The sequence below is a fragment of the Chelonoidis abingdonii genome, chromosome 7 (genome assembly GCF_003597395.2).
Source record: "Chelonoidis abingdonii isolate Lonesome George chromosome 7, CheloAbing_2.0, whole genome shotgun sequence".
Classification (NCBI taxonomy): domain Eukaryota; kingdom Metazoa; phylum Chordata; order Testudines; family Testudinidae; genus Chelonoidis; species Chelonoidis abingdonii.
Genome location: NC_133775.1, coordinates 31,295,311 through 31,319,456, shown reverse-complemented (window position 1 = coordinate 31,319,456; position 24,146 = coordinate 31,295,311). Strand labels below are relative to the sequence as shown.

At 40.4% G+C, this 24,146-nt stretch overlaps 1 protein-coding gene across 1 annotated transcript in view; it reads left to right on the top strand.

Annotated features, from left to right (window-relative positions):
• The window catches only part of SELENOF (selenoprotein F), a 48,881-nt gene extending 25,064 nt beyond the window's left edge, over positions 1 to 23,817 (top strand). Inside the window, exons 3-5 of the mRNA XM_032779266.2 lie at positions 11,062 to 11,125; positions 20,381 to 20,430; positions 23,607 to 23,817. Coding sequence (XP_032635157.1) covers positions 11,062 to 11,125; positions 20,381 to 20,430; positions 23,607 to 23,738 — 246 coding nt within the window. The 3' untranslated portion in view covers positions 23,739 to 23,817. The remainder of the gene's footprint in view (positions 1 to 11,061; positions 11,126 to 20,380; positions 20,431 to 23,606) is intronic.
• Positions 23,818 to 24,146: the final 329 nt, after the last annotated feature.

Genomic DNA, 24,146 nt, shown 5'->3' with positions numbered 1-24,146 from the left:
CTGACATTTCACAGTCTTGTGTCTTGAGTCATGACCTAAAATGAGATCCTAGGGGGTTGCAAATTTGTTGTAGAAGGGGTCCCAAGATTTCCACTGTCACTTCTCTAGCTGCAGGGAGCTCTGAAGGCAGCACAGGACGTTCCCAGAGATGGAGGTGGGTAGCATCTTCCCCCATGCTGCCGTGGGTTCCAAGCTGCTAGTCCACGGCAGGGACAGATTAAGGCAGGCACCCCCAGCCAATTTGGGCTCCCCTGGAAAAAATAGGTGCCCCAGCCCCAGAAGAAACCTCAGGGTGGAAGCCCTGACCGGGTCACTCTGAGCCCAGACTGCCCCAGCTGTGGGGTAGAAGGCTCGAGCTCAGCATCTAGAGCCACAGCAGGGAGAAAAGGGGCAGGGGGAGGAGGAGAATGGAAGTCTGCAGCCCAGCTCCCAAGCTGTTGCAGCGCAGAAGTGAGGATGTTCCTCCTTCATTTCTGTGCTGCCTCTGGAGGTGGGTCTGAGCTCACTACGAGGAGTAGCCATACAGGAGGACGACAGCTCCTGTCCCTCCCCAATATGTCGAGACTAGCAGTTAGGAGCCTGGGATCCAAGCAGCAGGGGGGGAGGAAAATCGGATTTCACAGTCCGTAACATGTTTTTCACAGCCATAAAATTGGTATGGCTCTAATAATGAAATACTTGGTTTCCACCTCTGGGACAACGATACCTTCATTCTACCTGAGAAATATGTAATTTTATCTTGAAAATCAGAGGTTGTGCTTTGGGAAGGGGATGGTCTAGGGACCTTCAAGACCATCATAATCCAATGGAATTTCTGGTCTTGTGTAGCATAGGGTCTTCCCTTACCTGTTTCACTGAATAAGACCTCAGTCCAAAGCTATTGCTACCTCTCTGCCAGAGAGGGATGAGGCCTCTGTGTTAGAATTGTGTAAGGCAGCCAGTTGGTCTTTCATGTACACATTTTTGAAGTATTACAGATAAGATGAAGCTAAATTCTGCAGCAAGGCCCACTAGTTTTTTAGTAAGTCTAAAGAAATGCATTGATTGTATTATACATCTTCATATTTAATCAGGACCATGTTAACTTATTTTTTAGTATTCAATTTTACACTCTCTCTAAACTTTCAGCATGCTTAAAACTTTTATAGTCACAAAGCATAACTACACTGCATACGTTGTTAGGCAAGCTGAAGATTTTGGCAACAGGTTAGCAAAGAGTTGGATGCTTGGGCACTCAAAAACTAGATGTTTCTGCTACAATGAGGAGCAGTGTTTGTCTGACAGTCATTAGCCCTGAAAGGTATAAATTGCCCTCATTTATTTTAAGGATGTTAACTAGTATATATTTTTTGTGTTTGAGATGCTCTTTCAAAAAATCAACGGCTAGACTTTAAACTTAAAATAAATGAAAGTTTAGATTCTGCAGCAGAATTCTGCTACAAGGGTTGATTAGCAAATTCCTCTGAATACACATGGCCATGGAGACAGGAACACCACTAGACAACAATGCCTTTTGATCATCTGACCTTTACATTCTTAGCTCTCATTTAGAGCCTGACTTGTTCCCCACTTTGTCCTCTCCCTCCTCCCCCCCACCCCTGGGTGAGGTTTGAATGAGAGTGGTTTTTGTCACCAGATTTAGTCTGATGTCAAGTTAGGAATTATGCAGAAATGGACTTTTGGCGCTCTCATTTACAGAGCAATAATTCATAAAACCCCTTGGAACAAGGTTCTCCTATTACTTCCTTGTATTCTACTGATTCCTGTAAACTTTGTGTCTCTCAGGAAGCTTAGGGTCATTTTTGCAACCTGCATAACCTGATCTGTTTAAATGACCTCCTCCAAAAAGAGGACAATGTATGATTGTTAAATCAGTTACCCTAGTTCTTTGTCCATATGTTGCAGCATCTTCAAATTGGGAAGAATTATTGCTGTCATACTAAAGGATTTCAAATGTCAGTGTGGAAAAAACAAAATTAGAAAAAGAATCTGATTTAGAATTCCAATTTCATATAAGGCAGAGTCAATCAAATTTGGTTTGTGAAGAGATGGTTTGATAGTGAATTATTTTAGTAAGTTATACATTTGTAACTGAGGCAACTGGAAATTCTCAACACACTCAAGTATTATTTGTTACTTCTTTTTTGGTAAAGTTCAGGATTCTTATTCCCAGTACTCTTACAACATTTTTTGTCAAGGTCTTTAAACCAGTGAGTGCAACAGATAGGCAAATGCCACAGCAATTTTTGATTTCAGAAGTCATTTTGTTTTTAAAAAAAAAAAAGAAAAAAAAAGTGTTGCTATCAGATTATCTGGGTACTTAAAGATGGATGATTATTAGTTGACTATTGTATCTCAACAATCCATCTTACATTTTTCAAAATATCATCAATACAGTGTTACAAACAGCCATAAAATTATACGCTATGTCTGAGTTAGATGTTGTCTAAACAAGATCATGCCAGCTCAGTATCTGGATAGAAAACTTGCATGGAAATCATAGGTGCCATAGAAAGTAATATTGGCAATGCGAAACTCTCTCTCCTCTAAGTTAGCATTGATCTAAACTGATAGCAAGATGATGGGGGTGATCTGTGCTAGTTGGGGTGCTATATTTCTATGAGAGAAATTCTATTCAGTTCACTACAGATTCTATGGTAGTTTTTATAATTCATATGTAAGCTCCGTCAGAGGCCCTGTCTATACTGGCAAGTTTCTGTGCAGTAAAGCAGCTTTCTATGCTTTTAACTCCTGAAGTAGTACATGCTGCCAAGCCACTTAGTGCGCAGAAACTGCACAATTGCAGTGCTGTAAAAAGCCACCCCACTGAGAGGCATACAGCTTTCTGTGCTGGGGCGATGCGGTGCCAGTGTAAACACTGGTCGATTACAGCGCTGTGATTGGCCTCTGGGATGTGTCCCACGATGCCTGTTCTCGCTTCTCGTGTCATAGGTTTGAACTCTACTGCCCGCCCTGAGGTGACCAATCATCCTCCCCACCCTGTGAATTCCTTCGGAATTTTGAAAGTCCCCTTCCTGTTTGCTTGGTGATGCGTGCAGTAGTCTCAGTGCATCTTTCCAGGTGGCCATGCCTGCTTCATGCACTAAGTGATTCCTTGCTTGGAGTAATGCTGAGCTGCCGGACCTCATTAGCATTTGGAGAGAGGAGGCTATCCAGTCCCAGCTGCACTCCAGCAATAGGAATTATGATACCTACAGACAGATTTCTTGATGAATGAGAGAAAGGGGCCATGACCAGGACACACTGCAGTGCAGGGTCAAAGTGAAGGAGCTACAGAATGCCTACCACAAAGGTTCAGGAGGCAAACCGCCACTCCAGTGTTGCGCCCACAAGCTGCCAGTTCTACAAAGAGCTGGACCCAATACTCAGCGACAACCCCAACTTCACTGCGAAGAACACCATGGATACTTCAGTGGCTCACATGCCACTCAAGAGTGGACTGAGCCAGGAGGAGGAAATCTTGGATGAGGATGTGGGGCAGGGGGGCACGAGACACAGAGGCAGAGGATGACTCTGAGGCCAGAGATGCATGCAGCCAGGAGCTCTTTTCTACCCCAGAGGAGACTAGGCAGTCACAGCTGTCAGATCTTGGCAAAGCACAAACAGGAGAGGAGCCCTGATATGTGAATTTGATTTTGGGAATCCCTGAAGCGAGTTGTTGGGGACAGGAGGGTTGCAGAAAAGTTGGTCTCTCACCACATGCCTAATCTGAGCAGTGGAACAGGCTGACTCCCTCACTTCACAGGAATTTGCTTCAGATCTTCAGGAAACTCATGGAGATATTGGGCAATCTGCTTCCGCAGGTTATTTGGCAGAGCTACTGTGTTTCTTGCCCCATTAATGGTAACTTTCCCATGCCACTGTGCCATCACATAGGGGAAGAGAGAGACAGCATTGCTGCACACAGGCAAGCTGCATAGGGACCAGGGCAGAAGCCGCAGTCTTGGAGAAGACCCTCCCTTGATTCCCTGCTCACCCATGGCAGCGCGATAGCTTCCATAATGATCACATCCTGTGGGGACAGGAATGATTATCAGGCCCCCCGCTACAGTACTGGCTCTCCATAAGAGCCACATGCCCAGTGTACAGCAGGCTCCGGGAAGAGTGATTTACCTTGCCCATGCAGCTTCTCACCGTTTTGGGGGTCTTGTGGCTCGTATGCTTGCCTGGGGTCAGCCAGTTAGCGTGACAGGTATGAGAATACTGGCTGTGTTTTAAATCACTGAATCAGTGGTGTGTGTGTTGCAAACAAGACTGCTTCTGTAAAATGTTGCATTTAAACTTCAGAGATGATTTTGGGAGCCCAGCCTCCTTCTTTATCAGCATCTGAACAGCTGCGCAGAATAAAAAAAAAAACACACAACTAAGGAGGACTTTCTGCGTGATGTTATGATGCACTCCATAGCTGAGAAACAAGAATTGAAGGAGTGGTGGGACAGTGAGAAGAGGGACTGAAAGGAGAAGGTGGCATGCCAGAATGAAGCCACGGAGCACCTCTTAAATGTTATGGAGCACCAAGCAGACATGCTGCAGGTGATGCTAGCACTGCAAATGGAGCAGCTCCATTCCTGCCTTGCTCTGCAACCGCTGTAGCGAAACTCATTCCCATGCTTCCCCCCGACACTCCCAAAACACACTTATCAACCTCCTGGCTCCAGTCTGTACCCACAGCATTCCACTCTTTCCCCCTCACAGTCCAGCACTGCGGACTCCCAGTACCCACTACACTCAACACCCATCCCTCTGCAGTTTGGCCTTGCTGAAGTTCAGTACCCGCTGCATTGTACTCCAAAGGAGAAGGTTGGGTATGATCCCTGGATACGCACAAATCTTTAGCTGTCCTGGGACCCCACCTCCTTCTGGCACCTTCCCTTCCCCTCACTGCTGATTTTTATTTTGACTTCCTCCTCCGGTGGTTGTTTTTGAATAAAAATTGTGGTGGTTTGAAGACAAATCTTTGTTCTATTAATTGATAGCAAATAGAGCCCTGCAAAGCAGTTATGTTAAACCTTCATATTGCATTGTCTACACCAATCACAACCTCCTCCTAGCATTACAAGCACTGCACTCCCAAGCGTAGCAACAAATATTAGTGGCTTTCAGCTTCAAATTGCTGCCTCAAGGCATCTCTAATCCTTGTGGCCCCACGTTGCACCCCTCTAATAGCCCTGGTCTCTGGCTTTTCAGACTCAGCCTCCACATCCAGCCCTGAGTGAAGCTTTCACCCATCCCTTCACAAATATGGAATGTACAGCATGCATCTATAAGCATAGGAATATTGTCATCAGCCAGGTCCAGCTTCTCAGAGGCAGTGCCGGTGCCAGTGGGCCTTTAAATGGTCAAAACCACACTCAGTCATTCTGTACTTGCTCAGCCTATTGTTGAACCACTCCTTGCTGATGTCAAGTTGCCCCGTGTATGGCTTCATAAGTCATGGCATTACGATTGTAAGCAAAGTCTCCCAGGATCACAGTGGGCATTTTGACTTCCTCTACAATGATCTTCTGGTCCGTGAAGGTGGTCTCTGCTTGCAGCTCCCTGAACAGACCAGTGTTCCGAAAGATGTGTGCGGCATGCACCTTTCCAGACCAGCTTGCGTTAATGTGTGAGATACGCCTACGGTGACCCACGAGTGCCTGGAGAACCATTGAGAAATACCCCTTGTGATTAATGTATTCAGTGGCTAGATGGTCTGGTGCCAGAATTGGAATATGCATGCCAGAATTGGAATATGCATGCTATCTTTTGCTCCTCCGCAGTTAGGAAAGCCCATTTGTGTAAAGCCATCCACAGTGTCACAAGTGTCATGGTCTTTCAGAGCAGGATGCAATTAATGGTCCTGCACCATTCCATCAACAGGAGTCCAAAGGTCAACTTTCCCACTTTGAACTGGTTAGCGACCGATAAGTAGCAGTTTGGAGTAGCCAGCTTCCACAGTCCAATCGCCACATGCTTCTCCGGTGGCAGGACAGCTCTCATTCTCGTGTCCTTGCACTGCAGGGCTAGGGGGAGCTCATCACACAGTCCCATGAATGTGGCTTTTCCTCATCCACATTCTGCTTGTTTCCCTATCCCAAAAGCGGTGTTCCACTGTGGTCAGCACCTCTGTGAATGCCACAAGCAATTTTGTGTCATAGGTAGTCTGCATGGAGAGATCAATGTTGCACTCCTCTTGCCTTTGTAGTTTAAGCAGCAGCGTACTGGTCAACATTTGGGGATCCATTCCTGCAGCCCGAAGAGGCAGAGTGTGCTGTACTTAAACAGTTGAAAAATGGTGCCAAATGCGGACAGAAGCACAGGGATTGCTGGGGATGTGAAGCAATGCATCATGGGGCATTGGGACAGGACCCAGGATGCCTGGCAACCCCCTCAGTCTTCCAACAATTCTTAGCGGCAGAAGAGGAAGAAATGCTCTGTAGATTAGCTCCCCAGCGTGCAACACTCTGAATATCGCTGCAAGTGCTGTGAGTATGAACACACTATTGTGCAGGCAGCTGACTGAACACATAGTGGTTTCCCATCAGTGCTCTGAGTGGCACTGTAACTCTGCCAGCGTAGACATGCCATTACTCAAACTGGAAACTGGCTAATTGGATTATGTCCACCGAAACTATTTACAAGTGACTGGGAACTTCATTTGAAGAAATTACTCTTCAGTTCACCTCCAGAAAAACTCTGTCGTGTCGGCTTCTTTGCCTTTCAGTGGTGGATGATTTGTACCAGTGTAAAACAATTTGATATCTTCCTGTGAGTGGCATTCTATAGATAAATGTGCACTGTTTCTTTTCTGAATAACTATTTTTACTTCCATTAATGACATTTTGCCTCTCTAAATTTAAAGGGCCATGATTTCTACATTAGCATTTAAGTGCTTTAAAAAAAGCTTTTGAGTGAAATCTTAACTGAAGGTGATGCCCTGTAAAACAGAGAGAGAACTTCAAATTTTAATGTCATGATAACCCTTAGTGGGGAAGAGATACTGAGAATGTTTAAATAATTTAACTTCTGCTTGTGAGTATACATAACAGCAATTTCAAATTTTAAAATGGACACTATAGTTGGTTGTAGGAAGTCCTTTATTTCATTCTGTGACATTAAAATGACTTTCATAAAGACTAAAAGCAAGTAAGCATTTTTTTAAAATGAGCCAACTCATTACACAATGCTTTTTTTTTTTAATGAACAACTGAGTCAAATTAGATGTGTACTACTTCTATAATAGAGTGGTGTATCATTCCCTTATGTTCTTTGTGAACCAATTCCCTATGTTAAGTAGTATTCAGAAACAAGTGTTGTGGATTTCATTACTCTAGTCTGGTTATGATGGGATGGCAGCAGCAATAGATGTTAACAAGTACAACATTGTGTGCTTGTAAATGATGCAAAGGATCTATGTATCTCACAAAAGCAACTTTTGTCCTGAGTTGTAAATGAAGTTGATTGACTGTGTCTAACCATCTTGTGAAAAGTGGCACAGAGCACTTGTCTGTCTCATCATGAATCAACTTTTTTGTAGCACAGTTGGACTTCAATTATGGCAGATTTAACCTCAAGAATATATGCATGAAAAATTGAGTACTTGCTATGTAAATTGAGGGGAGTGGTTAACTTTTTAAAGCCAATTTACACATGTGGATTACATACATGATTACAACTAATTCCTTTTTTCACGAGGAAGGAGTTAATTATATTCTTATTTATAACAATCAGATCTAGAAGTTGATAGTCATCAATGATGATCCTTTACTTTGCTGTGTGCAAATGTAAAAATGTTGATATGGTTAGAAAAAGGCACCTTGTTACTTCCCATATCTGTTTCATAATCCCATCTATTTACTTTAAACTTGTTGCACAGGAAAAATTTATTGCTGTCAAACTTAGGGCTAGTCTACACGTTAACGTGCCTTGTGTGGTCAGGGCGCAGCACTGGGAGCGGGTGAGGGGAAAGCTCCATGAGGGGCATAGCTCCCAGCGCTGGGAGTGCTGTTTACACTGGTGCTTTACAGCATTGCAACTTGCTGGATGGGGGGTAGGGGGGTCGGGGAGGGAAGGTGTTCTTTCACACCCCAAGTGAGAAAGTTGCAGCACTGTTAATTGCCAGTGTAGACAAGCCCTTAGAGCCAAGATAAGGATGGCAAAGCACTTTACAATCTATTTTGCCTTATCCATCAATTTACATGCTATCTGAAGTCTAAATCCAGAATTACTGTTGATGTACCAGGTAAAAAGAACAGCTCGATTCAGATACTACTGGGTTTGCATGAACAGTATTTGATTTGTAATTACATTTATTGGGACTATGGACCACCAAGATTTAAGTTTGTGAACTTCATTTTTCTCATATTGTATAAATACAGTTTGTACAATGTTTAATCAGTGAAGTTAGTTTTATTTAAATCAGTGTCACTACATGATTTAAAACTGAAGTTAGAAGGCACCAAGCACTGCTAATCTCAAATGCTGCTCTACAGAAATATAGAGGGCTTTAGCAGGAGTCAAAATGCTAATTTTAATTTTAAAAACTTCATTTCCAGATTCAGCTTAATTTAAACACAGTCAAAAGTGCTTTTATCAAAGCAAACTTTGAGGATGCAGCACTGAGCAAATAATGTAGCTTTATTTTAACATGTTTGGTTCAGTTTCTTGTGGAAATAACTGCTGATTAATGCAGATCATGCAAAATCTCTGTCCTTATGAATGCCAGTAGTAGCATACTTTGAGATTGATAATCTACAAAATAAGAGAAATGTTTCTTCTATATTCAAGAAAGAGGTTCAGAAGCTAAGCTGAAAATCCATCCTTAAGTCTACCTACAGTAAGGTATTACAAGGTTCTGAAGCATAAATAGTCATTGTTCATTATTTTGAGACGACATCTAACACTAGACACAAATTTACTTTGTGGATAGTCAGTGTTAATTCAGCAGAAGTAGTAATAAATTAAAACAATGTCACACAGTGATTATTTAAACGAGGAAAAATTAAGTTAATTACAAGCTCAGAATCAAGCCAACAAATGTAAGCAATTCATATAATCTGTGCACTTTACATCAAACCTTATGCAGTTCTGCTGTGAAAACTGGATTGTATGGGTCCTTCATTGTCTCACTTTTTACTTAGAAAATAACATTCTCTGTTTACAATTGCCAGCCTTCAGTAGGTTAGCTGAGGTGTAACATATTTGAACTTGAACTGAAAAGCAGTTGTGCTTCAGTTATCACTGAGGAGCATCATCTGGCCTGCAAAACCTTTAGTTATGATGCATGAGATTTAAAGATGGAAAGCAGCCAGCTTGACTGAGCCCAAAGAGCTCTAGAAATGTATTCTAGCAACAGACTTGTTTATATTCAAGATGCAACAGAATCTGTAGTTCATTGTATCTTAGCAGTAGATACAGTAGAAACAGTAGAAAGCAGTAAAAGCTTATTTTTTGTCATTAGAGAGAAAAGATGTTTAAGATACTGTTTTTACATAGTTATTTTTCCAAGTAAAAATGTACTTGGTTTCAACATAATTACTCAATCTCAGTGAGAGATGGAAGCTATGTCAGCGGGAAAGCGTCTCCGGCTAACGCAGTGCAGTGCAAACACTACTTTAAGTTGATGTAATTTACATCGCTCTAGGTTGGTTTTTTTCACACCCCTGAGCAACATAAGTTGCATCGACTTAAGTGGTAGTGTAGACAAGTCCTGAGTTGCAAGGAGGATTCCAGTGGCCTAAGAGATAGATCACTAGTTCTAAATCTAGAAAATGGTTCACTGAAGTCTTCAGAATAATTGATTTTATAGCATTGAAAACTTTCTTCTGTGTTTGCTAGTTTTATGGACACTCAGGCCATGTCTATATTACAGACTAATATTAGTATAACTGTCACTCAGGACCATGAAAAATCCCAGTGTAGACATAGCATAGTTATCCAGCTGCCCAAGAGGTGGTAGCTGACGGGAGAAGCTCTCCAGTTATCATAGTAACATCTTCACTAAAGTGCTACAGTGGCACATTGCTATACATTAAGACAAGCCCTAAGTAAAATGCACAGCAAAACATTCCTGCATTTCAGTAACTAAGTACAGACATGTTTGAATTAGTCAGGATTGTTCCTAATTTGAGCGATAGCTTCTGCCTTTTTGACATAGTGAAGCTTAGCATTTAGATAATCTTCATGCAATGGCTGTGACCCCTTAGTTATCTATTGTTATATTAAAATATTCTAATACTATTTTAATAGAATATCTGAAAAGTAGATTTGTTCCCATTCTAAAATTAAAAATGTTCCTGTGGAGGAATTTTCTTTTGTTGTATTTCCTTTCCCCTCCTCCATTCATATTCAGTAGTTTTCAACCAGAGGTACATGTACCCTGGGTGTATGCAGAGGTATTTTCAGGGAGTACGTCAACACATCTAAATATTTGTCTAGTTTTACAACAGGCTACAGAAAAAGCTCTAGCAAAGTCAGTACACACTAAAGTTTCATAGACAGACAGTGACTTGTTTATACTCTCTATATACTTATATTCCAATTGATTTTATAATTATGGTAAACATAAGTAAGCAATTTTTAATTAACTGTGCTCTGAAACTTTTTTATATTTGTCTGATTTTTGTAAGCAAGTAGTTTTTAAAGTGAAGTGAAACGAAACATGGGGGGTATGCAAAACAAATCAGACTCCTGAAAGGGTACAATAGTCTGGAAAGGTTGAGAACCGCTGTTCTAGATAATATCTGCATGGATACAGCCATTGCTGTAATATATTGCTACAGTATTGCAACTGGAATTACTTCATCCCATTTTAAACAACGATGATGAAAGGAATGGGTTAAAAAGAGCAAAGGAGTGATCTTTCTGCACAGTGAAACAGTTTTAATAATTAACCAGTTAAGGCATTAAAAATGGGTTGCTAGTAAGATGACTTGTGCTTAAAAAGTATCATTTAAATTAGCCATGTAACACTGAATTTTCCCGAAGACAATTAAGTAGATGCAAAAATAAGTAAACTAGTAGTTTGAACTTAATAAATAGAAAATATTTCTTCTATTGCAGCTCTATGCAGGTGCTATCCTTGAAGTGTGTGGATGAAAATTGGGAAGGTTCCCTCAAGTTCAGGGTAAGTAAAGGTACCACTAAATCTTCTGACAATGTATATATAAAAAGATTTGATCATTCAGCTATGACACTATTTAAATAGTATTTTCTTTATTAAAGCAAGTTGTAAATTTATGGGACTCAATTTTTAATCACTTTCCTATTGAGTCTAGACTACTGGAACTACAATATCTTTCTGTATTGTTACATGAAGCTTGCTAGCCATTTTATGGACTATTCTTAGCCCAAATCCTGATGTAACTGCCTGCTCTCTCCATGGATAAGCTGACTAGCATGACTAGAATACAGTAGTGTAAAAGGGGAACAGTGTGAGTTGCAGGGTTAAATCTATAAAGAACTTCAATATAGAAATGTTTGTAAAAGGGGAGAGGATTTAAATGGCTGCAGCCCTTTCATCTGTTTAGTAAGTTCTTAATTTATTTTGTTTTATTTAGATGTATTTTAGAAGTACTTATCCTAAACTTTAGTCTTTTGGCTATGGACTTATCCTTCCTAATCAGTCTTCTGAAAACAATCTATTATCAGCAGAGTTGATAGCATTGTCCGTTAGGTATGCCCTATATTTCATTTGCTGTTTATAATGTGAAGATGTTATATAACTGTCAAAACTGGAGTGAATTTTTTTCATGCCAAGAAATGGTATAACACAGCCAAAACAGGTCAGCCATTTTAGAGAATGAGACCTGGCAAAAGTAAGTTTTACCCCTGTTAAAAATTCTGGCAGCTTTTTCTTTTAAATGCTCTAGCACCGCCCTACTTTGGAGAGGAACTTGAAACTTGCAGAGGTACAGCCTTTGTGTAAGGGATATGCTTTTTGCTATCCCTGAGGAAGTCTGGCCAAATTTGGCCAAGCTATAAGCCTTTGAGAAATTGCTGTTTGGACCTGTACAGGACAGGTTTCAGCGTTAGTAACACAATCTCTGCAGATTCTGATTCTCACTGCACAAGCTTTAAGACTCTCGCAGTTCCTACATGTGACTGGACTGTACTTGTACCATCCCTACACACCAATAGTGCATGCTCCAGCCTCTCACAGGTCCTAGTGCTGACCAGACTGTACATCCACAAACCCCACAGAGTAACTCAGTGCGCTCCAGCCCCTGGGTTGCAGAAAGTCACTGGGACTTGCCCTATAACTGCCGCTCCCAGCTGGGACGCCTGGGCACTGGAACTGAGAGCAAGGAGCACTTGAGAGGTACTAAAAAGGGGTTTGAAGAGCACAGTCAGTGTAGAGGAAGCTGCCTGACTTAAATAAAAGCTTAAACAAAAGCCTGACAGGAGGTAGGTTGTTGGGAGATAGGGACTGGGACGGGCAAGGAATGAGGGAATGTAAGAGGAGACAAATTGCATAAGGAGCTAGAGGAGGGGGACTGGGAGCCTGTGGAGATGGGATGGAGAGGCAGATCAGGTGGGAGGAGAGGTACCAGCGGGGGTAGGAGGCTGGGACAGATTGGAGAAGATGTGGCTGAAGACTCTGTCCCCACTGGAACACACTCCTGCTCCAAAAGCCTAGAATGGAACCTGGTGGTGGAAGTTTCACTATTGCTCTGCTGTCAGCAAATATCTATGAAACCACTGGCAAAGTGGGTATCTCATCCCCATCTAGTGCTGGTCCACGTGTAGGATGTTGCTATCAGTTACTCACTTAGCTTCAGTGCCAAATGTTTGAGGTGAATCTAAAGGTTCCAGCCCTGCTAATGAGCTCATGTGGGTGTCAATACAATGCCATATGCTGGAATTGTGTTTGCAGTTGACTTTCTTAAAGCTAGGAAATTACACACAAACTACATGAAAAGAACATGAAGGTTGCCAAGTCAAGCATTCAGGCTAGGAAATACCAGAATTAAGGTTGCATTAATGCCTGAGCAACATTAACTCAGTCCCTTGTATACATGCATTATGATGATCTAATTACATGATCACATCCTAATATTTTCCACAGGCCCCCTGCCTGATGCAGTGCATAAGATGGTCCAGCTCAGGGGATGGATCAGGACTGTGTGGTGAAAGAGGCTGTAGAACCTCTGCCTTATTTGTTATGCTAGAAAACTGTGTAGTGACTCAGAAAAGGGGACTGCAGCAAGAGAAAGGAAGATCTCATAGTTAAAGCAGTTGAATGCTGCCATGGACAACTGGATTCTATCCTTCTGCTGTAGAGTTCCTATATCACTTGATCTAGACTTTTCACAGATGGTAATTAATTGTGTTCCTCATTTTCTTGGTGTCTTGCAAATCAGACTTAGGGTCTTGCATCCAAGTGCTGATCACTTAAGATGCAACTGATGTTAATAGGAGCTGTTCTTTGAACATATAAAGTGCTATGTAAGGCTAAGTATTCTGAAAAAAAATCAGGTTCTTGGTATCTGAAATGGGCAACCATAATTGGACACTTTGTTTTGCTTCAGTTCCTCCCCATCAGTAAAATGAAAAGCATTCCCCTTGTCCCATTATAGGTGAGCTGCAATTTAGACTGTTTTTAGTCCTTCAGGTGAACCTCACTGGTGATACATTTCACTACTTTAACTCATCTCTGAACAGAACCATGTGATCCTACCAGTTTGAGATTGCATCTCTCGGATGCATCCATTTACAAACTCTTATAAATAGACAGGCCTGACTGTCCTCTTTCTTCAGGAGCCTGTGACTGATTAAAAGTCCTAGTTTCTTCAAAACAAAGCACTACTTACTCATCAAGCAAAGCAAAGATATACAAACAAAAAGCCTGGCTGCCTGGGTCTTAACTCCATTCTTTCCTTGCAGGATATGGGAATCTAAGTTCCACTAAGCCCAGACCCTTGCTCCTGGCCCGATGGAGACTGGCGTATTCTCTGTCAGATTCCTGTCTAGCTGCTGCTGCCTGTTCACCCCATTTCCTCACTAGGCTGGGTTTTTACTAGCTTAGTGTCCCTTTGATGCTAGCCTTGGGCCAGGGAAAAATTAACCTTCTAGCCTGGTTGGTGCACATTTCCCAATTAGTAGAGTGCTCATTGTTTTCCCCATGCAGCCTTCCTTGGTACATGCCTGAATGACATGAAGTGCATAGGTTTATTAAATACAGATAACTCCATTCTCCACACATCCTCATTTAAAAAGGATGTTGAAGATAAATGTAGTATGAGTGCTTCACAAATTGAGTACCATAGAAAAGCCCCTGATGAAATCATTCTGTCTTCAGAGCGGGTTTGAATAGTGTGCAATAAATAAGGCATTGAGAGAGACACTAAACAATGAGAATAAAAGAAAATCTTAGAAATGAAGGGCTAGAAGGAATCTTGATGTTAGCAAGTCCAGCTGCTCATTAACTGAGCACGATCCATCAAATCACATGTGCACAAGGGGGCCAAATTAAGGTTGCACAGATATAAAATGACTTCTGTTATTAACTTCTCTTCTTCCTCACTCCACCATCTTATGAAAAGCCCAGGGTCCTCCTGAGACTTCCTCTTCAGTTAAAACCAGCTTCAATATCCTGTTCCCTTAGTCCCCTACAATTTATACCCATTTGGGGAAATAATGGTGAACATATAGGAAGACAGTCCATCGAAGGGCTGGGGATAATTATCCTGAAAGGGAACTAATTAAAATCAATTTCTCATTCAGGACCTCTAGAATCTAATATCCTGGAAGCTGGCTCACATTAGTAATCAAGAGTCCTTTCTCTTAATCCTTGTTTTTTCTAAAAGAGTTGATAGGTTTTCTTAATTCTACTAAACTTAGCTTGCTTTTTAAAATGATTGAAGGTATTGTCTACATTGCAATAATGGTGTGATTGCTGCTTCATGTAGACATACCAGAGTCAGCTTTAATCTAGCTAGTTCCAGTACTAGAGCAGTGAAGCCATGGCAACACATGCTTCAGCATGAGCTAGTCATGCAAGTGTTCCAGGTTGCTTTGTACAGCCCACGCTGGAGCGCACGCTGTTGTAGCATCAGTCCTCCAGGTATACAAGCAAGCCAAATTAAAGCTAGCTCAGGTATGTCTATGTAATCTCCAGTCACACTAGTAATTTCAGTGTAAACATACCATGACTGAAGCTTGGGAGCCTGCCAATACGTACTCTCATTTGACAGGCAACCCTTCTTTTGTACAATGGTAATAGAGGAAAGATTACAGGTACATAATTTTCTCTTGGTCATGAACTTTCATATAGTTAGCAGATCTAAATGTATCCTGATAACTGGTGTCTTCAAACCAGTTTTGATACAACCAGTGTTCTTGTTCCCACATACTGTAAAATATTTAGAAGCACAAGGTAGTACTGATTTTATTTAAATTTGAATTTATCCTCAGATTCTCAAGTATTGATATCTTGAGTTTTTCGTATACTTGCCCATTTGTTTTGGCAGGAAGTAAAAATGATCATTTTTATCTTGAGAGATTCCACCTTAAATTTTAACATTTTGGGAACCTTAAAGTTTATCTAAGGGCTCTATATATTTCCAGTTGTCACTTGACTGTTTGTTAAGAAGTGAGGTTGACTGAAGGTCATGCTGCTGTTTCTGAAGCTTCAGGAGTGCTGGTATTTTCAGGTTATATTGAACTGTGTAACCTGTCATTGCCAATGCTCTCATTACAAACATTCACTTCAGTTTGATTCCTGTCTGATGGCTCCCTCTAGGATTTATTTTTCTTGCAGAGTATACACAAGATGGCAGCACTAATTGCTGGATTGTGAATGTATTAAAATTACGTAGATTACTGTATTAATTCTGTAGATGACCAAGTTATTTTTAAGTACTTATAAAACATGGATTGAAATTTTATCACTTGGCTTACAATTAAATCTGATGGTGCAGTGCCTCTGTATTTTTCTTTGTCCAGAGATGATCTTCACTGTACAGAGTTCTAGTTTTAAAGTTCTTGTTTGTAAAATAAAGTGAACTTTGTATGACAATGAAGTTACATAATAAGGAGAAGAACCATTCTTTAACCCTGGTACTGATGCATCAAATGGAACTCATTAGTACAGTAGTTGATCTTAATTGCTGTTTTTAATTTAGGGAAAAGGTCAGTATTCAAGAAATGTTTTTAAAAATCTTTCCAGCTAGAATAAGCTCAAAATGTAGTCAGTGGATATTAAGCACCTAAGAGTACGAGAGACAATGAAAAATCTTTAGTCCCAGCAAGTTATTCTGTTTGGAAAACTGGTTGCTTATTGATTATCCAACACTATATTTAAAAAACCAACCACCTTCCAGAAACATTTTGAATAAGTGTCTTTGTACATATTGTCAGAATCACCCATTATCTGTCATATAAACAGCTGAGTATACAGAAATATTTTTCTGCTAATATCTGTACAGTGATACTAGCAAAAATGCTGGTGAATTTTCCTCAAATTATTCTTTTATGGATACTGTAATACTGAGCACATTGTACTTAATTTGTACTAAGTGAGATTAGACAAAATTTCTACTCTAAATATTAAACATTCTGTATGATCATGTACATGTATTCATTCACAATAGAAAGCCAGAAAACGTATTCCCATTTGACTGACCAGTCTAATTATTACATCTGAACACAAAAAACTTTTAAATTAACCAATCACTGAGTACTCCGTTTACCTTCAGGTGGCACTTCAGCAGTAGCCCTGTTTTGTTAATGAAGGAGATAAAATTGTGATATTTAATGTATTAACATTCTTTCCATTGTTATAATAAAGACATTCATTGAATGTTGCTGCTTTCCCAGTGCATTCAGTTGATCAGCAAGAGAACAGCCAGCTCACCTCCTTATGAGACTGGTTTTAATCAAGCAATTGGTACACTCCCAGCAAATCTGTTACACAGAAATCTTAACCCAATTCTCAAATATTGGAAATGTCTTGTTTTTCATAAAATCCCATTGATTAAGACTTACACCTTGCAGGTATTTACTAAGATCCCTTCCATTTTCAATGTGGCCTTTGTTAAAAAAAAGTCCCCCCAAATACTAATGCCCTTTATCACAGTCTTCCTTAGCCAGAATATTATTCCTATAAAATAAACATCACCCAGTAGGAATGGTCAGAACCAGTGCTCTTCAAATCAGAAGTGTAGCAGAATTATTAGTCATGGTGAGTGGGAAACTGCAAATGCACACCTGCATCTTTTTTGTGAACAATCACATTCCTCATTCCAGATATCTTGAATGAGTTTTTGAAAACTTTATTTCTTTGTAATCTATCAAATTGCTATTCCAAAGTACTTGTTTTTCATATAAGCTTTTAGTCCTCAATATGCCATCCATATTAACAAAATACTTTTTCTCCAGAGTTGAGGCCCCACAAGGAAAATGACTGAGCCTGTTAAAGTCTAGATGTGCACTTCATCTTTTGAAATTTAGTCTCTTCATAAAATTATATGGGTCATTATGGAGGTTTTGAAGCAGGACCATGTTATTTGCCCCCGGCCCCCCAAAATTATAAATTTACAGAAGTGTCCTTGCTGGAGGAAATTAAGTCTGTGAACTTTGCTATTCAGAATGATTTATACATATTACTAGCCAACCCTTTTTTGCCATTTACTCAACAGTTCATTGTATCCTATCTTTGTAAATAAGACACAAATGTCTAAACATAATAGGATGAAGTTTTATTTTTACTCTTCTGTGCAATCTCACTTCTTGAATGTTCCATTTGAAAACTAGAGGCTTAAATGTTCCTTGTGATGACAGTTGAATAAAATCTTGAGTAGTTTGTTAGTCTTGGTAGATCCCCCTCCTTCTCTACTGATTTCTCTTTTGTGACCTTGCTGACTAGAAAATTAAGGTCTTGTTTCTAGTAATGTTATTCAGCTGAACGTTTTTATTTTGCTCTCTGATTTCAGCTTACATTGGCTTCAGTCCAGTGTTGTGTGTTTCCATTCATTTGTCTGAAAATTCTTATCTCCTATATTTACTACAATATATACAGTACAGTTGTTGCTATACAGGGAGATTTTGGCAAACCAGTAAAGTGCCTGAAACCATTATGGCTTATTGCTAAAAGCAGCCAAGTCAGCAGGCTGTAAATGGCCATGTAGAGAGCTCAACTTGACCAAGGCAGGAGGGGAGGGGGTTTTGGGTGCCACAGAAAGGGAAGCTTGACCTCCCATCCTTCCTGATAAGAGTTGTGTAGAAATTGCTGATACATGCATTTTAGAAGAGTAGAATGTGCCCCAGGAATGTCTGTTGGGGCCTCAAGGCCGCAAACTCTGGAAAAACTCATACCTGGTTCATCAGAAGGAACCTTGTGTGTGACCGTTAAAACTGCTAGCTTAACAAGTTCTCTTTCGTAACACAATGACATGTCCCTTAATGTATAAAATAAGGGGGAAGAGTTCGGGGGGAGCGGGGGAGGGGCTCTTCAGAACTGGACTCTCCCTCTGAATGGATGTTGTGTTCCCCACCGGCAGATGGACTGCCACTGTGCCCCTCGAGACACACACTCAGCTTTGGTAATTATCAAGGGTTGGGGGTGTTTTACTAGCCTGTTGCAGATGTGTGTAAGTGCTTGAGGCTAAGTAAAGTTTAGCTTTAAGTGAAAGCACTCGTGTTGTCCTGTTTGTGCCAGCCATCCATCAGTTGGACAGCCGTGCCTCCCCTGATTTATTGCCCGATGCCACCTCTCAGAGTAAACATTACCAAGAGCTTTTAGGTTGAAAGAACCTCGGGTAACAGTTGCCAGGCCTTGGCTACACTAGAAATTTCAAAGCGCTGCCGGGGCAGCACTGCGGGAGCGCTGCCACGGCAGCGCTTTGAAGTGTGACTGTGGTCAGAGCGGCAGTGCTGGGAGAGCTCTCTCCCAGCACTGCACGTAAACCACATCCTTTATGGGTGTAGCGTGCAGCGCTGGGAGCCGCGCTCCCAGTGCTGCCGCCCTGATTACACTGACGCTTTACAGCGCTGCATCTTGCAGCACTCAAGGGGGTGTTTTTTCCCCACACCCCTGAGCGCGAAAGTTGCAGCGCTGTAAAGTGCCAATGTAGCCAAGCCCCCAGTCTGTTAGGTCTACTTTAGGGTATATGGAGTCCTCATATTAGGATACTCTAAATCAATTATTCTTTTATATAGTTTGAAGTTGCACAAATCATCATGCTACTACTTTAATGAAGCTTAACCTTTCAAAGGAAAGCTGTAATGAATATATACCACTGTAGTTAAGAGTGTTTTAGAAATCTTTTTTTGCTATTTCCATTGTGAAACAGTAATGTTGTCTCAATGAAAGCTATAGCATCACAATTACTACACTTCCCAGCAGAAAATCCCATCTTGTGACTCTTAGAGGTAAGAATTGCTAATGCATTTAAATTGACTTAAATACAATTCCTAAATATTTTAAATTCCTTTACACCAGCATTGAAAGAGCCTTCTCCTTTTTCATGTATGTAAATTGGGAGTTTTCATGTTGTTGCTTTCAAAAGATGTCAAGAGATGCTGGGATTAAAACTTGTAGAGTTCTGGCACCTCTCCTGTAACTGTCAACTGCAGTGGAGCTAGGATCTTTTAATAGTTTCTTATGAGAGGCATTCCCATAAAGGGAAAGACCAGCTGTAGATGGTCTCACTCATGGCTGCATTCTTGGACTGGCAGAATACATTGATCTGAAGAGCCCCCTGACATCTTGGAAGAAAATGGGCCAGATGGTTTCTAAAGGATGGAATAAAAAGGGGAGGATCTGATTTTTGACTGATTTGGGAGTCTTGGGAAATCTCAAACCTGCTGCCTCAAAAGTCAGTTGGACAGAAGGATTTCTGCCTCTTTTGTAGAAGTTTAGGGTTTCCCTGACTGTGTATGCACGAGAAAGAGAGAGAGATGACTAGAGACATCCCTTCCTCCTCCACTCACAAAACTGAATGCATTGTCAACGAGGTTTCAAACTAATGTTCTTGCACATTAGCACCTTGTACTAGCCCTTGACTGCCCTCAACCATAAAATATAAATCTCTTAAGATTCTCCTTCATACATGGAAGCACATCTAATGCCAGTCGTGGTCTCCAAGTGTTTGGGGGAAAAAGACGAGATGTATTCAAAGTAAAAACGTGGCTTTTTCCAAGTACGATACATTCCACAACTGTTATTGCTTATTGATGAGGATTTTAATGCTCGTAGCAGTATAGTTTGGAGGCTGAAGCATGTATTCATAATCTAAAAGTATATCTGGAAAAATTAAATCTCCAAATATGCATTTATTTAATGTAAGTGTGAGACCACATAGGAGAGAATCTAGTTTTGTGTTCTTTATAGAATAATAATTTTCAGTTGGTTTTCTTTGTTCTTTCTTCCAAACTTCAGCTTTTGTCAGGAGTGACAAACCTAAACTATTCAGGGGACTGCAAATCAAGGTGAGTGGCATTTTTTAACACATTTTAAATTCTGGCTTAAGAGGAATTAAACCTATTTGAAACCTGCCCTTTCACACAGTGTTTAGTACTTGCTTATCAAATAAACCTGTATCCCATACAAAGGGGTTGTATATGGACTGTTGATGTAAATCTTAATGGCAGGAGCTCTGGCCCACCTATAAATAAATTGAGTGAAAACCTGGTATAATTGTATCCATTGCTAAGATATGATTGCTTCAGTTGTGCTGTTGGTTACTAAATAGCGTTTACAGAAATAACCTGATGTATGTAATAGCACATGGTTTATGTATTTCAACTATGCTGACTTGCTGGGTGTGAAGTCATGGAATTCTGAGCTTCCTACTATAGTTCCAGTTCTCGTTTTCTGTATTAAGATTCTTGTGTTCTTCTCCTCTTATATACTTCAATCCCCAAATCAGCTACCATTCCCATCCATCCAGTCATCCTTATACTTCCTTTCCACATAAATCTTTGTTCCCATTATTTCCTCTTACTCCATCCTTCCATGGTTCACTCCTCCTGTTCTCCTGGCCTCATTCACCTTCCACGCCCCCTCATCTCAAGTCTGTCCTCCCTCCATATTCTCTAGCTTTCTCTCCCTGCTGAGTCTTTTACTCTGTCCTGACTGCAGACTTGACTCTGGCACCAATCTTTCTTCATGGTCTGGAAAGCTGGGTGTTGAAGAACTCCCTCTTGTGCAGAATGCTGCTGCCTGTCACATCTAATCTGGGCAAAGCAGCACTGTCCTGTTGTTCTGTACTCAAACGATTATGTTGTCTGTCCATTCATTTCAAGATCCAGTTCAAATTTTTGGTTGTCTTTAAAATGCCTACATGTACTTATTTCAACTTGCCACACAAAATTTGCACATTTTTTTCTCCTCCCGTCCACTCACCAAGAAACAGCGTTGTATGTCACTTCATAGTCTGAACACCTCTGTGGTAGGAAAATAGTGTTCTCTTAAGCAGACTGCACCTGGAAAAGACTTTCTGCCTCATGCATTCTGTGTACGTTCTCTCCAAAATCTCTCCCAAGAGCATCTTTTTCCTTTGCCTCTCAATTTCTGTCTCTACTTTTAATTGATTTTAATTGCATTTGTAATACAATTTAACTTCAAAGCATTCTCAGCTAGAGTTGGTATGAAACATTATCAGTTTAACCCTGTAGCATCCTTAAGTCTGGTATTTGTTCCACAATCCTTTTGGGAGACTGATTAGTGATGCCATTAGATTAATTGTAGTGACTTGTAATGGCAAACTAAAACAAGTTGACTTGGTTAGCTCAGAGTAAAATAAGATTCCCAATGCAGTTGTTCTAGAAACTTAATAAATTGTATTTAAAGAACCTAACCCATTGAAACAGAAGTTGTAATTTGGGCTTCCCTTTGCCCTTTATTTGCTGAGTCTTCAAAAATGTGAGAAAATTTTAGCAACAGGTCATATTAGCAAAGGATGCATTATAGTCTCAAGGCACGTGTTAATAGCACAAATCTATAGTACAGCAGTGAACTCGGATTAGAAGAGGTGACCAGGAGTAGCTAGAAAAATGTCAGTTACATTATGAGAACACTAGTGGATATATGGAGAAGGAGCAATTCAGATAGATGCCTAGTTACTACAGGTGGCAAACGAAGTTCAATTACAGTTTTTTTGATGACTGAAGGAGAATACCAGTTCCGTGAGCCATCCACTCTGTACCCTCCTTCCCTCTCCCATGCTGGGTTGTGTAATACAGTAGTTGTTGAACCTTAACCGTTTGAATCCTGGCTCAGTAAGTAGTATGATGAAGAGGTTACCATATTACTTCTATTGCTTAGTTCAGTAACTTTTAGTAACTGGCACCTTCTGTTGGCAGTCACAGGAAAAAGGACAAGGACTGAAAGAGCATCAAACCTCAACTTTTTGTGATGGTCCCTCACCTATGGGTTTGAGTTCTGTTGACGGGCAGTATGGGAAAGCTTTTATGCTCTCTGCCTTTGCTTCTAGGGTTGGAGGACTATAGTTTCCATGACTGGCAAGTAGGCTCTTTACAGAGGCACTAACAAATTTTTTTTTATAAAAGCACTGAAGGAAAGGAAATATCTGAGGCCTTCTGTAAATATTATGCAATCAATTAGATGATATATACAGGGGTTGAGTATCAAATGTCTGCCCTATACGCATATCACTTCAGTTAACTTTTGGTATCTCACACTTGGAAAAATAAGAACTAGGGAAAAAATACTTTAAATGCGGACCAAGACCATTTTTAAATAAATTTAAATTGCTCACTCAGTTTTGTTGAGGTTACTTTCTAGTTTTCCTTATTTAAGAAGAAGAATCCAGTTCAAGATGGATGCTAGGCACTGTTTTCAGTGTTGGAGCAAATGCTGATAAAAGGTTTCAAAGTTTTATTTACACTTGTTGTAAATGTTTTAATTCTTACTTAAGGCCTAGCAGGAATGACTGTTTTCCTAAATTAAAGATTGGACTTTTAAATTAGCATAAGCCTCCCCACCCCACCCCACACGTTTTCCTAAATATTATAGCAATTAGGCGCATCTCAAACTTACGCAACTAAGACCTCCCACCCCCCTCCACCCCCAAAACCACCACGCTACTGCCCTTCCAATATCCACTACCACTTATTGCTTATGGTATTCCCTCATAGACAAAATTAATGACTCATTGGTACATTTTCTTTAATACAAGTCTTTACTGAGCTTCTTCAGTCGCGTTTTTGTGTTATTAGTATTTTCAGTTTTTTTTTTTTAATTTTCTGCATCTATACGATTACATTTTAATTTCATTGCGCAATATTACGAAATATATATTTTCCACAATTCCCAGCCCTGAGCCCCCAAATATCATGAATCCCTCATCCTCAGCCCCACAGCCCTCACCCCACACCCTCCCAAAAAAACGCACTATGCTTAGATTTTCCAATACAATTTGCATGGTACAAATTAGACAAAAACTTTGCACTTTAGTCCTTTATGGTATTAAGTGTCAGGTTTTTTTGTTTAATTTTCGTTCATTTTTATATCTGCATATAAAAAATAATTCAATTTGAAATTGGTATTTCAGCAATTGACATTTAATTTAAAGCTGATTTGTGATGGTGGGTGGGGAAATGGGATTTCTAGACAGAAGATAACTAACTTTCTCTTTGTGCAGTACGTGCGTGGTTCTGATCCTGTACTAAAACTGCTGGATGACAATGGGAACATTGCTGAAGAACTGAGCATCCTCAAATGGAATACAGATAGCGTAGAAGAATTCCTAAGTGAAAAACTAGAACGCATATAAATCTTGCTGCTCTCTGTCCTTTCCTCACATTTGATCCTGGTTATCTTCCAAGATAAACTGTGCTACACTCAGCACATCATTTCAGCTTCTACATTATTTTTTAAAAAGAGATATTGTATGGTACTAAATATCTTTTAATTAGAAGGTGAAGCCTCAGCAGGGCGTACATCTGACAACCTGAACAAATAGTTTGTGCTAGTACATATCAGCTCTGTGTTTGTAACAATGCATTTCTTTAATGATAAACTCAGTTAATTATGCAAATCCCTAAGTTTGTTGTAATTGGACCAGTTTTTACAAACTTTTAGAACTAGTTGGCAGTTCCAAATAATTGAGATGATTACCATGCTTCTTGTATGTGACTTCCTGTACACAGAAAAGTAAATCAAATGTGAGATGTACTCTGCC